The sequence below is a fragment of the Echiichthys vipera genome (assembly GCF_963691815.1).
Source record: "Echiichthys vipera genome assembly, chromosome: 12".
Taxonomy (NCBI): Eukaryota; Metazoa; Chordata; class Actinopteri; order Perciformes; family Trachinidae; genus Echiichthys; species Echiichthys vipera.
In genome coordinates, this window is record NC_139837.1 from 17,297,493 (window position 1) to 17,315,560 (window position 18,068).

The 18,068-nt window shown below is 45.1% G+C and overlaps 1 protein-coding gene across 1 annotated transcript in view; it reads right to left on the reverse strand.

Annotated features, from left to right (window-relative positions):
- The window catches only part of LOC310955052 (cysteine-rich motor neuron 1 protein), a 33,395-nt gene extending 17,427 nt beyond the window's left edge, over nucleotides 1-15,968 (reverse strand). Inside the window, exons 1-4 of the mRNA XM_083924784.1 lie at nucleotides 15,357-15,968; nucleotides 11,162-11,323; nucleotides 10,653-10,826; nucleotides 2,035-2,277 (exon numbers count right to left, since the gene is read on the reverse strand). Coding sequence (XP_083780910.1) covers nucleotides 2,035-2,277; nucleotides 10,653-10,826; nucleotides 11,162-11,323; nucleotides 15,357-15,654 — 877 coding nt within the window. The 5' untranslated portion in view covers nucleotides 15,655-15,968. The remainder of the gene's footprint in view (nucleotides 1-2,034; nucleotides 2,278-10,652; nucleotides 10,827-11,161; nucleotides 11,324-15,356) is intronic.
- Between the last annotated feature and the right edge of the window lie 2,100 nt (nucleotides 15,969-18,068).

Genomic DNA, 18,068 nt, shown 5'->3' on the forward strand with positions numbered 1-18,068 from the left:
AGTATTCCTGCTGTCCTGCTTTGCGTGCAGCAAAACCAAGCAGAGAAAATGCAATAAGCACTTTAGCTGGCCGAAATCAAAAGGCACGGCAACATTTTTTAGCACTCACAGAAGCAATAGGAAGTCACATGAGGGGATGCTCACATGTGATTTCCGCAGTGTTTGTTAATGGTAATCCCTGAAACAACTCGCGGCACAGTCTAAATTCCAGTCATGCTTTGTGATGTTCAGTCTTCTTTAAATTGAGGTGCAGATTGGATATGGAAATGGATGGGCCATAAAACACTGACCCGTAGCTGGTCTAAATCATTCATAATGGACTGTCATACTGGAGATTCTCGTGATTTACAGGGGAATGAAGCATAAACACCCAAAAAGAGTTTCCCAGAGAAGAAGAATAATGTGATTCATTAAAATCAGCTTTGCAGTGATACTTTTGATCAGCTCAGAATGTAAAATGACAACACATGTAGAAATATGAGTATACATGGTTGTTGCGTGTTAATAACAAACACACACGGAGCCCCCTGAGAGCCGTTAGTGCGGTGATCTCATCCGTGTTGCTTAACATCGCTGTTCATTTCACTACAGGGGACATACGCAGAATATGGGTCAGCGTAAGTGTTGATAAACAGAAAAGTGCAGCTAAACAGGACTAAACAGGATAATCTGTAACATCAGATGACATCAGGTCAGAACGGTGTTGCCAGGGTTTGGTCTGCCACACAGATACAGCCATTCTCCACCCAACAGTGGAAAGAGTCTAACATCGACAGAGGCCAAAACACACAGGTGGGATTTATTGTCACTGCACACACTGACCCTGACTTAATATGAGCCCTCAACCAAGTGGGCAATGGAAACAAGTTAATCAGTCCAAGCCTGACACGCAGAGACAATGGGAGGCCGGGTTAAAGTGTGTTCCATTAGAGGATAGTTATGGTATTTGAAAGCAACATAGACTTTAAATATGTATATATACACACACACAAGACAAGATACAGTATTTGTAGCCAGTGTTTTGAGGGCCAATGCATAAGTGGGGAGGTGACTAGGGGGCCCAGTGTTTGTCCTTGTCCATGTCTCTGTCTGTGGAGCTTTCTGACACAGCGCGCAGTCATGCAGGCCTAACGGACGGTAGGGGCAGCACAAAAGGCATCAAGCCCCAGGCCCAAAGAGCAGCAGACACTTGTTATCAAAACACTGATCCCATGGCCCCCACGGCTGCCATTCAGCCCCCGTCGGCCTGCCGGACTCGATTACCCTCCCCACTGGCAGACTGGAGCACATAAAAAGCATTCCCATCAATGAACTGTTGAACCTTTTCCCTTTGGACGTGTGACCAGACAGGAACCCTTTGACACTGCACTTCTGTTGAGCAAATTCATAGCCTAAGCACTTTTCTGGTCACTGGGCTCGTTAAGTCCATTAATTCCGGGACAGGGCACTCATTTATGCATGTGGAGGGGCCAGAATGGGAATTTGTTCTGTTGGTAAAACAGCGAATATTTGTTGGGAGCACAGAGTAAATAGACCAATAGCACAGGTCCCCTCCCTGCCTTCCTGACTATCCAGGCTGCATCTGGGCCATGTCAGAGGGCTCAACATCTGCTCTCTCTCACCTCTCTTTCAGTGCATTTCCTGTCCTTTCTCACCAGGTGAGAAAATGGTCCACGGGTGTATTTCAGACCAGCAATCTGCTTTTAAAACACCCATTATATTTAATATCCCCTCAGGCAGAGAAAATAGCATAACAGAAATATTTGTGGATACGCCCCTGCAAAAATGTCTTTGAACCTTGGTCTCAACCCTGGGAGGCATCGGCCCAGCCTGATAAACAGCCCAACAGTAATTATCCAATCAACAACTTTTCTTTTCATCTGTGGGCATTTGGTCAGCAGGGAGGAAAGCCTTACTCCGGAGAAAATAATTGCTTCCTCAAAGGCGATGAATCTCACACCGACTGTGCCATTGCTACCCCCAGTGGGGGACCAATCGAAACAGATTGTGTAGTGTGCAGTTTAGTGCAATCACCTTTCTGGCACTCAAAGACATCACAGCAGTCTCCTGGCTGACCGCTTGCCTGGCTGAGCAACACAGCGCGCTGTCCGCTCGGGCACTGGGGCTTGTGGCAAGCACGGAGGTCGCAAGTGCACTCCGGTGGTATGGAGGGGCAGCAACCAGCAGGGGGCGTGTAACTCTTGGTCAGGACTGAACCCTTAGGGCAAGAGGGCACTTCCAGAGTGGGACATGTCACCCCGGCACACCTCAGCTCCTCTGTAACACACAGACATGGATGCACGTTTACGTTAACATACAGGTGGTTATGTAGCAGTACAGTATAGTGAAAAGGGACACACACAGCTTTGCATCTTTGTAATTTTTCCACTTTCAACTGCTCTTGGCTCTGACAGTGCCCACACTGTTCTCATAGAGGGTGTTTTTTTTTCTGTGCCTGCACGTGTGTGCTCATGTGTGTATGTGAGGGCTCATCAGTCGAGCCACTTTAGAACAGCGCTACTCGTGTTACGGTCTGAAGACTGAGTTCACACAGTCACCCAACACAAACTCTGTGCGCAGTCATCAGATCCCTACTTCAAGCCGTGACAGCTCACAGCATCCTGTCAGAGAAGTGAGAGCGGCGCTCTAGACTTGACAAGGCTCTCTGCATATCCTGTCTACAGGCCTCTGATCCCACCCAGCCAGACTCACAATCCAAACAGCCCCTCGCACTCACCAGCCATTAATACAAGCCAACGTTCAACAGAGCTTTTTTTATTGCCAGTGTAGAATCTCCCCGTCACTTAGCATACCAGGATGTTTGTCTTTTCATTTGCCAGAGCCAACATAATAGCTCTGATACCCCTTGTTAAAGGGGAAAGAGGTGCAGGGGTACTGGAAATCTGGGCAAGGGGCTCAGGGGTGTATTTTGGAGCCTGTTCAGGAAAAGAAAAGTGGAGCGCCCCTCTATACTGCCATTGTATGAGAACAGTAGCTACCTTACAAAGATTGCATTACCCAAACCAAAGGGACGTGTTTATTTTGGTTCTCAGTGTCACTGTAATGTATACAGTGCGGGCAGAAGAGAGGGATTGGGGAGAGCAGATTCACGTCCTGTCCTATAATTATCAATCGCTCAAAGTAATTTCCCAGATCCCCTACTGAAAGCACTGTAAATACACTCATTGTAGCAAAATTGACAGCTTTGAGGGAGTGGAAAGGCAGCGTTAACTAGTGCAGAGATTATGGATGAGAAAGAGGAAAATCTGGTTGTCGTACATCTAGTCAAAATCATCACTGATCTTTAAAGAAGCTAAAAAAAGATAAAATGGGTCAACAAATGCCTTATAGGAAAGTTAAATTAAGTGGATTATGATTTAGTTATGAGGAATACTTGGTAATCTTTGTGTGCATATGGCGTTTGGAGGAAAGGGGCTCATATAGGCTGAGGTTGCGTAACAGCGCTTGGGGTTTTGGTCGTGTTTCTAGAAGTTGTCTTGATGGTCTTCCCAGACTGGCGCTGGCTCCATGGTGCAACACAAATCTCTCAGAGGATGTGTCTCATCCCTGACATTTGAAGACCTGTAAATGGATCCCTCTGGGTTTTGCCATGAGATGGGGGAAACAGTTAGGAGACTGGTGATCCCCTGATAATGGTTCTCCTCTGCCAGTGCTCAACTCCAGAACCGGCCCTCTGAATTGTACTGTAAATGCTCAACCAATCCGGCTCTTATGGACCTGATACTCTGCTGACATTGCGGTTAAGTAGCCGTTTAATGTCTACCTGACCTTTAATAAACATGGAGGAGAGGGGCTGTATGACTGTGACTGCTGTATTCTGACAGAGGAAATTGAGGATAAGGAAACGTTGAATTTTTCTGGCTCCAGATAAATAGAGCAGGAGTGTGAAGTATCTGTACTGTACTGTTTACTCAAGCAACCTGGGAACAGTGAAGACTGCCACAAAGCTCTCTTTGATAAACTCTGTAGCTGAATAGTGTCATAGAAAATGAAGGGAAAACCCCCGAATTAAGGGAGGCTACAACCCATTTAACGGTTTTTGGCCTAATTCCTAAACTGGAGTTAAATAAACTTCAGTTAGGCGCATTGATTGGTGAATGTTTTACTTACAATAAAGTCTAACAAAGTCTGCTGCTGCTCAGTTGAAGACTGGTTTTGCATATGAAAACCTCACACTGTTTAAAGCCACAGAAAATGCCCTGGGACGATCTTCCACAATGTTCGGCACTGAAAAACACTTTCTGTGTATTGTATGTGTCCCAGAGAAGGCTGATTACCCCTTCAGTTGTGATAATGACGGGGGTTAAAGTGCGCTGGGAAAAGCAGCTGGCAGACATACCATTGTCATTCAAATGAATAGAATTGTATCCATCTGTGGAAATGGTCCAACCCTTGCAGGTCCAATTAATATAATTTTCTAGCTGGCACATTCAGAAACACAATAGGCAGACAAAGAGGATGGAAAAAGTCGGCAGCAAATGGATTTTATCCTGTGTTGTTTGTGTTCTATCTCTGAGAATAAATGGCTGTAATTAAAGAGTCAGCAACCACAGAACCAATCTTTGTATCACAATGGTGGCCATACTCCAGCTTGCACAAACACAAAGGCCCTGATTTGGTTTGCTTGATAAATTCTCTCTGCAGATTAGGCAACATATGTTATTGTATGACTGTAAGATAGCAAATAATAGAAATCCTTTGACCTCTATGCAGAGAAAACACACACACACACACACACACACACACACACACACACACACACACACACACACACACACACACACACACACACACACACACACACACACACACACACACACACACACACACACACACACACACACACACACACACACACACACACACACACACACACACACACACACACACACACACACACACACACACACACGTCTGGAAGAGGTGGGATACGGAAATTGCTTCCTTACCACAGAATGGTCTCTTTTGTCAACAATGCATATTTCTGGCATCTCAGCAGCTCATTGAAGAAAGAAAAACACCTCCTATCTAAATGTTTTTTTCTTCTCTTCAAGCCGGGGTACAAGGAGCACAGTCTTTCCCCAAACCAGAGCGGCTCAGCCAGGCAGAGGAGGCTGTGTTGACAGCCTGAGTTTACTCATGGAAAAAGCGCACAATGTGAGTTCTGTTCACCGGCTGACTTTGGAAGCAAGTCAGCGGAGAACAAAGCTGTCTCAGTCCAGCTGCCCTGCCGTGGGTTTCTGGTCTGTCCTCAGGTTTTATAAAGTTGCTCCGCAAAAGGGACACATCAGGGCCGTCTCTCACGTAAAGCTGTGGGGGCCTGGCCCGGTGCCCACCAGCAGTTACAGCTGAGAATGTCAGCATTGTTCACTGTGTGTATCAGCGTGTGTGAGTATATGTGGGAGGACCTCGGAGCAGGTCTGGGAGGGAGTCCAGGCCAAAAGGCACAGACAGGGTCACCAGGAAGAAACACTTGGTGGGAATTTCACACCATGGTCAGAAGCTTGAGGTAGACGGGCACAGGCACGCAGCAACCTGCAGGCCTGCATCTGCTGCCTGCATGACTTGCTCTCTCGCCCTTTGGCTAAATATTTGCAGATGAAATACGTGATCTCAGTGTCCTGAGTAACACCGCTTGCAGCTGTGAATGAGCATGTATGGGTGAGGTAATGAGTGTGTCCACATGTAGGTGCACATTTGCACATAGATTTTTCATGCATTTGTGTGTGTGCATAGCAAGTGTACATAGCATGTGTGCATTCCATTGAAACACACCCTTTCCTTGCCGTCAGATGGCCAGTAAGATTAGGCCATGGACAGACAGCGTCAGGTATTTCTGTCTAGGTAAAGGGCCTGTCCCTTAGAGATCAATACCATGCATGGTCTATCAGGCACAAAATGAACTCGAAAAGGGTGAACATACTCTGCTCCAGGGTACTGAACTTAAAGCACTGGGAAACATAACTAGACAGCTATACAGTATATGTGTACTATCACTCAGGGGACACAAACTAAAAAAAATAACTGAGCCCTCATCTGTAGAAAATGTATGGGAGACCTGGGGTGTAGACAGCTGTTAAATAAAATGTAGAGGAGGTAGTCGAGTTGTGCATGGATTTTGGTCTTTTCAGGGGAAAAGAATGGCTGATGATGGATGAAATGTGCCTGGGAACTAAAGGAGTTGGCTCAGGCTGCAGCCGGGGGGTCTTTGATGGGTTAATGGCTATGGTTGGGTCTGGGGTTTCAGGTCTAGATTTAGTGAATGGAGTGAGGGTTACAGTTGGACACGCAGGAATGGTCTACGATGTGTGTGTTTTGGCTTTCCCCATTCCCAATGCTGGCTGGTTTGGTTAGCAGCTGACCATGAGTGAGCTCACAGCGATCCTAACATGCCTTTAAGGGAAGTCCTTTGTCTCAACTGCCACACAGGAGTTTAGTTTCCACTTTGAAATCACTACCCACACACAAATACGCACACACTGGGAAACGAGCAGCTTGCAGGGTACAACAGGGGCCATAGCTTCCGCAGACGCCACACAAAACACACAGCACTGAGATGTCTCGCGCCCCTGCCAGCCGACGGCGGTCTGGCTCGGCCAGTAATAGCTCTGCCACAAAGAGGCTGCAGCCAAGCAGAACTAACAATCCTTTCACAAGGGCAGAGGAGAGACAGGACGGAGGTGGCATAGGTGGGCAAGTAGATTTGTGGGAGAAAGGTCAGTTTGTGCCATGGCATCATAGTGGACACTGCTTCCCCGCCTGATGACCCGCTTGTGAACTTCCACATGAATGTGAGGGACAAACTTTATTCTATCCCCATTATCAGTTAACAAGAGCAACAAGTAAGTAGACAGCCTGACCGCTTCAGCATTGCTTAGGTTTTTCAACTATCACTATTCCCGAGCAAATGTTAGTATTAAGTGATGCCAGTTGTATGAATCATCTAAACACTTCCAAAATGCACAGACTGCTGTTGCTTGTTCCCGTCAGTGAGCAATGGCAGGGGAATTCCTCTAAAATAACAGTTAGGGGCCTTATCATGAATGAAATATGTAAACCATCCAAGAATGTAAAATTACCAAACACCACCCTACCAAGTCCCCGGGGCCTGTACTTGACACAAATACCTCGACAAAATGGGCGGCCTCAGTTGCGATTTCCTATCTTCCTGTGTCTGCCTTCCCCCTCCCTCTCTTACACTTATCACATCCTCTTTTCCCTGACATGCGGGTAATACGTCTGTTGCTTCTGATTGAGCGTTTGCAGCCAAATTACATCAGCGTCTTGAATACCAGCAGGGAACAGGATCCCACTGAAACAACACAAGGCAGCATTAGGGGTTTGAACACCAACAGTGGTGAAGCAGTGAAGATGTGGAGTTTTCACAGATCCCAGTGTGTCACAGGGGAGGGATGAACTAACAGGACCACTGAGTGAGTCAGAGTGAAAGTGAGAGGCTAAACCATTACCATGTGCGAGCTTATTCCAGAAGAGAATCTATGTTCCCACTAATGGGACAGCTATGGGTGTGTAAAAGTACTGGTGGAGCTTTCATGCGATGGGAGCAGGTTTATAGTATACATTGTATACTAGCAGGGCTTGTTAACACTTCTTAAAGGGATGGTTCAGATTTTGTGAAATAGGGTTGACCAGGTGCAAATCTATGGTCAGTGTATTACAGTAGATGCCAATCGGCACTCCCAGTTTGGAGAAGTAGACAGGAGGACAAGCTCAGAAAGAAAGAAATATACTGCTATAGAAGGCGGCAGCAGCTAGTGTATATCCCCATAAAAATGTATCTAAAAAATATCAGTTTAAGTGTATGCTACATTTAAAATATTTTCACCACTTTACCTTGCCGTAAGAGTGTCCTGTCTAAGTTTTTGCAGGGGGAACTGAAGGTTATTCATGCTCTTATCAAAGCCATCAAACTTCATTGACAAAAACAGCAATTGTGGGGATGCCAGTGAGACAGTGGTTAGAGCCATCGCCCCATGTAAAAAGGCTTAAGGTTCTTGAGGCAGTGGCTGCGGGGTCGACTCCAACCTGCGGCCGTTTGCTGCATGTGTCCCCCTCTCTCTCTCACCCCATTTCCTGTCTTTCCTATCTAATTAAAAAAAAAGGCTTGGAAACTGCAAAAAAATTTATAGAAAAAAACAGCCATTGTACCACTACTGCTGTGTTGATCAGTTAGTTTATTTGTGTCATTGTGTGACAAAACTAACATAGGCAGCGCTAGAACTGCAACTATAACAATACAATAACTCTTTCTGTCGGTGGAGTCTAGTGGCTTTTATAGAGGGGATTATAGAACAGCTTCAGTTCTCCCTTAAACAAGGCTGTGACAGGAAAGTATACCGGTAAAAATGGACTATGGATAAGTGCCTCATAAAACACAATTTTAAAAAACTATTCCTTTAATAACTGCCTGTGTCTTAAGACAATGAGGGGGTGATGGAAGCAGGCTGTATAGTCCAACAGGATTGAGCGAATAAATCATAACCACAGAGTCCCGGCCTGGTTGCTGGTGGTGACAGACGAAAGGAAATCTCGACCAGGAACATTGAGACAAACAAGATAATTATCATGCACAGACACATGCACAATCACACTTGCAGACACGCATCCTCACATATATAGACTCATCACACACACAAACATACATACGCGATGATGATATATAAACACATGATGTATGCATCATTCCACATGCACATGCAGACATAACAGACACGCACATCCTGGTCTCTTACTTAATGAGGGGCCATCAGAAGGGTGGGTGTGTTGCAGTGAGAACTCATAAGCTCCTGAAAAATGTTGTTTACAGTTTTCACTGGTGTGAGTTTAAACTGTCATCCGTCTGCTTTGTAGACAAGAGAGTTACAAAACAGAAGACTGGCAGTATATATTTCACTGTAACACTAGACTTCACGGATGATACATCTAAAAGATATAATGTTCGATAAAAATGCTTCCACACAGCTGTAGTGTAAATGTTCCGGAATAACCACTTGTATTTGCAGACAAAATAATCTCAAATATGTTTCCCTATGTTCCCCAGCATGTTGCCAGCCAACGTTTTGTCTATCTAAAGAGTTGTTATCTTTGAAATGTTATGTCAAGCAAATTCCAAAGAGCATCAAAGTTGTGTAACTAGGATAAAACAGTCACAGTCACATGCTTCAGACTAAATCTGTTCACTACAGCACCGGACCATTTTCAGGTAGGTTTCAGGAAGGTTTTCCCCCAGTTTCAATACTTTAAGAGGCTGTAGCAGGTTTCTTCTTAAAACTAGAGAAGATGTGGGTATCGCATTAAACTGGATGATCTAAGGAATCCATTGAAATAAATCCCATCATGCTAACTTTTTGGCAAGAGCTCTAAATAATGCTACAAAGTTATGCTCCATTTTAGCAAGGGAAAAACTGTCAAAATAAAAATGCCATCCAATCGCCACAAAATGCAATTCTTAGAGAAAATGCCAATCGTTTTTGAGAGCGAATCACAGCATGTTGTTTCCAATGGTGTTGACCATTTTTTATCAATTCTCTAGTGGTAAAAAAAGAATTGCACCCCCTAAAAAGACAAAAAATTGCATCTCTAAGGGTTAAAGTAGAGCCATGAGTACTGGAGAAAGAACTGGTTCATTAATGTTATTCTAACGTGTGCTTGTGCACATGTATATACCTCATGCCACCCCTACATAAGTCAGTGACGCACTGCAAAAAAGGTTGGAAACGTTAATTGTCTGGGCCAAAGAGTTGCACTTGAACACACCGCAAAGATTACAGCCAATGGCCAACTAGCATAAACAATCTGCGCCTGCGTGAGAGTGAATAATCCTCCATAACAGCAAGAGGCAGTAGTATGTATACTTCATTTAAAAAGTGAAACGGAGCGAACCATTTGCCAACCATCGGCCAACCGTCAGCCCAGCGTTGGACAACTGTCAGCCTGGTGTGTCAGGGCATTTAAGGACTGTATCCTGTGCCTGAGGGTCTCCAACATTTTCCATCATAAGTCTTGGCAACTCCTTTTTCTTGTAATGGGGACTTTTTCTTGTTTTGCTAATCCGTCAGTCAGATTCACACCTTCTTTATTTCACTCTCTACATCCTTTCCTTTTCTTCTTGTTTTCTTCACGACTTCACTCTTACTCTGTTTCTTTCTCTCACCCTCCTCCTTTACTTCTCTTACTGCTCTTACCTCTTTTGTCTGATAAGCTTTTCCAGTTGAATTTCTACAATCACACACACAGTTTTCAGCACTTGATCTTTCAAAGATTTCTTTGCTTAAAATGAAAGGTGACCAAATTTAGAGTCATAAGGGTTTTTTTTGTTTCTTTTGTTCAGAAGTAATATGCTTCCTTTCACACATAATGAGCTGGGACATAAGGAATTCTGTGTTCCACTCAGAGGTGATTTGTACAAGAGAATAGCAAAACCTTACATAGCCAAAGTTGTAGTGCACCTTATATCAATCATGGGCTATGAATGATATAATTTAGTTATACAAAAGTATCTTTGTAGTTGCAGAATCTATTCTTAACAGTAAATAACTTGAGCTGAGTGAAGCTACTGGTCAGCTGCTGCGTGGTTTGTCAGTTATAGTTGCAGGTCATGTGAAGGTTACCTGCGGCTTCCTGGCACTGGCTGCGGTTGATGTAGGTGAAGTGGTGGTGGCAGCTCTGAGACTCACACACACAGCCCTCTGCAGTCAGGTTACACCCAGAGAACATGCAGGCCGGGTTGGAAGGTCCCACATACTTCTCTCTGTGTCTTTCCCGATGCTCGTGTCTTCGACCCTCTGAAATAAAGCCGTGGCCACACATACGAACCACAGTCATCAATGAGTCACAGACAATGGCACCACTCAAGGGTGAGTGGGGGACCACTACACAAAGCCTTAGCATGTGTGTCATCACTATGATATGTAAGTAGCATTAGTCACCTCAGAGCCACATCTGTTATGGATTAGCTCATCTCAATGGACAGCATTATTCCCTCTTACTCAAATTCTGCCTTTGTGTGTGTGTGTGTGTGTGTGTGTGTGTGTGTGTGTGTGTGTGTGTATGTGTGTGTGTGTGTGTGTGTATTCATCTGTATTTCATCATACATGTGTGATGGGAGGAGAAGGCTCACCTGGCTTGCTGGCCTTCATGCAGGTTTCTTGATCTGGATAGGTGAAAGTGCCCAAGCAGGAGTGACGGGCATCGCACACACACTGACCTCCAGCTTTGTCGCAGCCTGTCATCAGGGGACAACGCTCGTCCTCCAGACCTGCCTCTGGATGCTCAGGGAGCTCTGCAAGGGGGAGAACAGAGGACCTTAGGAAAGGGAAAGATCATGAATTCTCACTTGTACTGATTTGACCACAAGATTGAGAATAAAGAGATTTGGGCAGTTACATTTAAGGCGTAATTACAATCTGAAATGTGCCAGAAAGTACCAGAGATTTGTTTCCCAAAAAGTGCTGAAGCGTTAGCCTGCTTACAGCCTCAGTTGCAATTGTGTGTATTTCTGGGCTGCCATCCCTCCTCCCTCCTCGTCGCGCCATGCTACTTCAGCCATTGAGCCCATTTGTTTGCTTTTGTTCCGCAGCATGGGGCCCTCCCAGGGTTTCCATCTCTGCTGCCTGCTGGAACGCCTCTTCTGTACCAAGGCCACTTGCACCATACCCACATATTGTTTCTTCGCCAAGTGAAGGCAAAAGGAAAACGAATCCCCCCCTGAGATGGCACCTTGGGGCTTAGCCCAACTTGGATGAAACTTCACCAGGAATGTAGGAGGAGGCAGTAATGTGTCCCGACATACACATCATCCATAGTGTTCCTTTCACATACACGCATGAATGAACATACACTCATACCCCTAATTTACCCTCCTTCACAGTTGTCCAAGCGCACTAAGAGTGGCAGCAGAGTAAACAGGATGAGACAAACTGTAACCCTGAGTAACCCCTTCCCATGCATTTAGCTCTCAGGCCTCAATCAACAGCGTGGAAGCGTGATTGGAGCTTATCATAATACTCTGGCTTTCTTCTCCAAACAGCTACACACCACAATGCACCACAGGAAAAGGGGAAAAGGTTTAACAATCCAATATAAACACAAGAACGTCATGGTATATTTACCAGACTACTGTAGAGATCCTACCTGAAATAAAGCCTCTTAAAATGAAAATGATTCTCAGTTAGGGGTCAGAAAAACAATAATAGGGTGACTCAAAGTGACTGGAAAGAAATGTAATTCCATGACTTTGCTTTTAAATGCTGTAGATAAAACACATCTGATGATCCATATGAATTCAAAACAGATATTCCACTGTGGGGGAAAAGCCAGTCTCTTACTGTAATAAATGTTGTTAATCAGTATGACTGCAGAAGAAAGCATACTTGAAAACACTTTCCTGAAGTTAACGTTTGGTTTTGTGGAAGACTACTCTGTGGTGGATGATGCTCAAGCAGTACTATAGTACAGTATAGCACCGGCCAATGGAAGAGGTGAAGGTTTAACCTGAGCCAGCCTGTGCTGGTAATAGCTCTGCCAGACGGCCAGCGAGACTGGCAAAGCACAAGCAACCTTTTGAGCACACCAAACCAAAACTTTAGCTGTGATTTCCTTTCACCTTAAAATGATCCTCAGCTCCACATTTTTCCATCCCAAGGCTGACCTGTGCTACGGAGGGTATTTTCATTTGAGGTGGTAGTGGCAGGGGTGTCTGTGTGGGGTGATAAATCTGGCATGTAGAAAAGGAGGTAGAAGTCAAAACAATGAATGAAATACTCAACACTAAAAGACATTGCTTGACCTCTGTCAGCCCAGTTTGTTCTGAACTGGTCTGCCTCAGCCTAGCCCCCTTTAGCCTGACCCTAGTCTGTACTGCCCTTCCTATCTTTTATCTGGCCTGGCATGACTCGAGCCAAGGTCTATGGCTTCATCCCTGGGGGATTCCTCTCTAAGGCACTGAGACTGCTTGTCTTGGCATCCAGGGCCAAGATGGGAAAGCTGACCTCTAGAGGCCCTCTGGCTGATAGCGAGCTAAAAAGGAAGTCTTTGAAACATTAGATAATACCAGAGGAAGGGAGAAGTAGGCATGTGAAAGAGCGCAGTGGACATAGCGTCCCTGTAAGACAGACATTCTGTTACGTGGTATGTTAAGTGCCTCCGGAGCTTGGGGAAAGTTGTGTTGGAGGATGGACATAACATCAAAACAAATCATTTAGCTGCAAAGACTGAATGATTTCTGCTGACTGACTGAGGTGAAAGGCCCAGATGACCTTGCCCCAAAGCAGGTGCCTGAGTACCTACAAGACAGCCTGACCTGTTTAAACGCCAAATTCCTTAATGAGAATAAGTGATTTTTAATATCACATTGTTGTTGGAAAGCTACAACCAGTGATAGTGTGACTCATGCAAGTAATTTGGTTATTAAACCTTTGAAAGTAGTGTGATCTAACAACAACAACGCCGCAATTTAAACACTTCCCCGGTTGGGAAACAGGATTAAAAGTTCATTTCCAGCACATTTCCAATTCTTATAAATATTAGTACCTTACATAACACTTCCAGATCCGACAAACACACATTCAATGATGTTTGCAGTTTCCCCTTGGTTATCTTTACAAAGAAAGAAGACAACATCAGTTACACAAAATCACAAACAAATCACTGAAAAGTCCTAAAAGGTTTAGAATGGATAGATATTCCAACACGTTTTTCATTTATATCAACAGAAGATTAAAAACTGGGTGATGACACATTACCACGTTTGATTTCTCATATAATATGCAACATGTCACCTGTCACAGGTTGTTGTGTCTCCACACTAAGAGAGTTCGACCACCCAGAAAATCAAAACTGTGAGCAGAAAAGCAAGGGATCAGAAAGCGGAAACATTTACCCCCTACTCCTGATTGCAAGTCTAATCACTTTAAGACTCTTGCAGCTTGAGGAGGGAAATCTGGGATCAGCCTCCAGCAGCCTGCCTACTGTGGCCCCTGAAAACACACTGGGAGGTGTTGATTTACCCCCACCTAGACCCTCTGGGATATTGAGGTTGCGTGTGTACGTGTGTCTGATTTAGGGGTCAGCAGTGTGCTCTGGCCCCTGGAGCCACATGACCAAAATAGGCACGACTCAATCAGAGGAGCCATTAGGTCTCCCACTTGCACCAAAGCTGCTAATTTGCAGAGGAGCTGTCCTCCAGGCGCCAGCCCTAACCTGTACAAGAGGCACAATCAGCAGCAGTCTCCTGGGATGGCCTGGGGCTTGAGACCCCTGAAAAACCCTCCAGGAGCCCTGACTTGGACCACCCCACAGAGGGATGATGTGAAGGCAGAGGCAGGGGATCCAGACACCCATTGCGAGCTGCTTACTCTCTAACACAGTCCTGTCAGTCCATTTCAATCATCCCTGAACAGGCTGGACAGAGTGCAGGTGGAGAGGCTGGGGAGGGGGGCTCCCAGTAGTTATTTGTCCGGGGGGGGGGGGACATTGCTACTTCATTCACTGTGAGGAACCTGACACTCTACTCGTTTCTTTGAAGTTCAGAAAGTTGCTCGAATTGTTCTTAAAACGAGTACATCCTTGACACAGCAGCCCTGCTCTGCCGGCAGGAACAGAACAGTACAGCACTGTGGATTCACAACATTGTGAATGGAAATCTGCAGGGGACTTTTGCATTCAAGCTGTCAAACACTTACATCTCTAAAGGCACACCACACTGAGCTCTTGTTGTAAACAATCCATACAAGAAACGTGGAGGTTATTATATAATCATAATGTATTAGAAGTTTAAAAACACAATCACCATTGCTGGCCATGTCACTGGCAATCCATCATTTTGCCCTCATGCTGATTCAAACAATCATGTGTGGGTCATCTTAATTGACTGCTTTTTAAAAAATGCTATGAATGTCTCTCTGAGTTTCAAAGAGAACAGAGCCTAGTGAAGCTGAAGCGTAACCTAGTGCCAAATCACTGCTGCCAAACGTATTGTCTTGCCTCTGAGCTGAGAGTGAATGAAGCTTTGAAGAGAAGAAAGAGCAGTTGAACATGACTCCTCTCCTGGCAGTCAAGAGCCCCTCAGACCTGGGGAGCTGCTCCAGGCAGCCACAGACAAGGTAAACACTGACACAGTCACTGCAGTCAGGACTAATCTGACATTTGAATAGGGATGCTCTCAAGCCACTTAAAGGAAGGGGATGGTTGCCTACCACATGAATTGACACCCATAGATCTTTTATTGCACTGGTAAAGAAGTCAAAGGCAGCACATTTAGGCTGCCCATACTGCCACAAGTTATATGATTTCATGAAAAAAATGACACTACCCACCTTTACATACTCCAGTTTCAGGAATTGTTGCTGCTCCTGTTTTGTTAACAGAGGCGCAGGTCAGCCCCAGGGCGCAGTAGCCGTGCGCCCAGTCCTTTCCGCCGCAGGGCTCCCACTCCACCCGGGCACACTGGTCGCAGCATCCGCACGGATCCCTGGCCAAGGTTCGGCCACCCTCGCAACCGTGCGGGGCTTTGATGGGACAACTCCGGAGATTACACGGTGTGCACTCATGAGCCGAGAGAGCCCGCACCAGAAAAAGGACATTCAATAACACAACGGAGCACTTGCTGAACATGTTTTTTTTTTTAAAGCCTTCTGTTAAGTTTCCCAGAGAAATAGTCCGTTTCTGTCAGATGATAAACCACATGTAGCCCACTCCCCGCGATCAACTCTACTACATGTAACTCCAAAGTTGCAAAGTTAAAAGTTTTGTTATGAGTCTTTCTTCGGGCGTGCTGTTTCAACACACCACTGCTCACCTCAAAAGCAAAAAAAAAAAAAAATACCACGAGACAGAAGTGTGCGGATGTGTTCTAAGTGGCAGCAATATCCAAAAGGTTCAGCGTAGTAGGTAGACGCACGTCTCGAGCGTCTCAAGTAACACGTAGATATCCCAGACCGAGGCTTCGCTGCTTCAGCTGCTGGTGTCCACACAGCGACGCACGAGAACGCAATCTGACTCTTAAATTGACATACAGGCATATAGAAATTAGCGGGTGCACCCCTCCCCCTGACTGACACAGCCACCGACCATTCACAAGGAGCGAAAGGAGGGAGGATTTTAACGGATGTATCCCAGCACGACGACCCGTCTCTGTTGCGCAATGATGCAACTTTGAGTGCCTGAAATGCAAGTTGCTTTTTTGCGTCATGTTCTGTAAATCACTGTAATTTCGTGTCAAAGAGCTACTTGCTTAAAAACGGATTTAGTAGTTTAAATAGAAAATATGTAAAAGCAATGTGTATAAAGTGGACAGATTATGATTATAGATTATATTTCCTGGTTGGTTTCTACTAGAACATGTTTTCGTGCTTTAATGTTCAAAAAACACATTCTTTTTTCTCATACTGTCTGAATAGCCAGACCTGTGTTCATTTTCTGTCTGAAAGACTCACTGTTTCAGCACCTGTCTCTTTGAAAGACTCCCTCCTGAAAAAGTTCTGCTTTGATTGGTCAGTGCGCACAGGTCTCACACATCTGCACTCTGTGCAGTCATTGCAGCCAGGGATTAACTGTAACAGCACTGTAGGGCACTTTCTACCCATATAAAATAGTTGTGACATCACAACTGTACAGAAATCCTGATAGTTGGTTTAAAGGCACAGTTTCTGAACACAGACATTTTTCTGTGGACTGAGCAGTTTGATACTTTAACAGTATTTATAAAGCACCTTGACCTGCTATATAATAATAAAAAAAGACATGGGAATCTCACAAGTGGTGTTTGCTTATAAGCATGAATGACTCAATTTCCCCTCCTTACGTATATTATTTTACACTATGTCTAAATCCTGTAAACACACTGATTAAGGTGGGTCGTCTGTAAATTGCCTATAATTAAAGTTTATTAAACCATGGCAATAAAATCAGAGTATCATATATAGTCTATACACTCCCTCTCTCATTTAAGACCATATCTTTCATGCCAGAGTGCATTTACAGCAGGTCTCTTGTCACCAACCCCCTAATTGATCCCTATCTATGTTCAACAATACAGCCATAAAGTCTGTCAAAGCCCCGTAATCAAATATTATCAAGGCCATATATCATTCCACAGCTTAGCCCTTTGTGTGTGGATGGGTCCGTGCTTACTTGTGTGTCCGGTTGTGTATGCAGGTGGTTTTGGAAAGGCAAAAGGTCATCTGATGTTTGTTGAAGTAGTGTTTGTGTGCTTACATTGGCAGATGGATGGTGAGTGGGAGCAGTGGGCACAGCTGGAGGCTGATTGTGTCAGTGCCACAGACACTATAGAGAAAGCAATACAATGCATATAAAAACACAGTTTGTCCCCCTTTGCTGCTGCACAAGTGAGCAAGAGCAAAGCAGACAGATTTTTGTTTCCCACGGTGACAGATCATGTAGTCATGCTGAACCAGTCAAGTGCGGTGATTACACCTAAGTCTGTTTCAGGCCCTTGTTCAGCTGTTTGCCAGCTCTGAGCAACTATCAATAATTACTGGAAAGTAACTGATACAATAATAGATGTGAGAATGATCAAATATTGAGGATTTTTTGGAAACATTTCCTCTTCAAACACCAATCAGATGTCATCTGAGATGACTTTCCCCACAATGTCAACACACAACAGCACCTCCTTCATTTGCAACATCTGCCTGGAGCCACCGGCTCCAACACAAACACAACATCCAGGAAACAAGCGCCACAGCACGCATAATCAGCCCTTGCAACACAACTCGGCTCTTGTCCTCCGGCTCTCCCTCCACCCTCCCTCGCTCCATCCCCTCCTTAAAGCTCTTGTAGAATGGGCCGACCTGCTGACCGCTGGCCGAACACCCACTGCTGGTTGACGACAGATCAGACCAGGACCTTGGAGAGCCTTAACTTGCAGAGATTGTGGCCCAGCAGCACTGACCTATTTGCTTGGGTGATAGGCTTTCAAACTGAGCCAGCTGGCAACTCTCAGAGGCCTCTCATCCTGCTATCATGGACCAGAGGTTTGTTTTTGCCAATGGAAAGGTCACCACTGC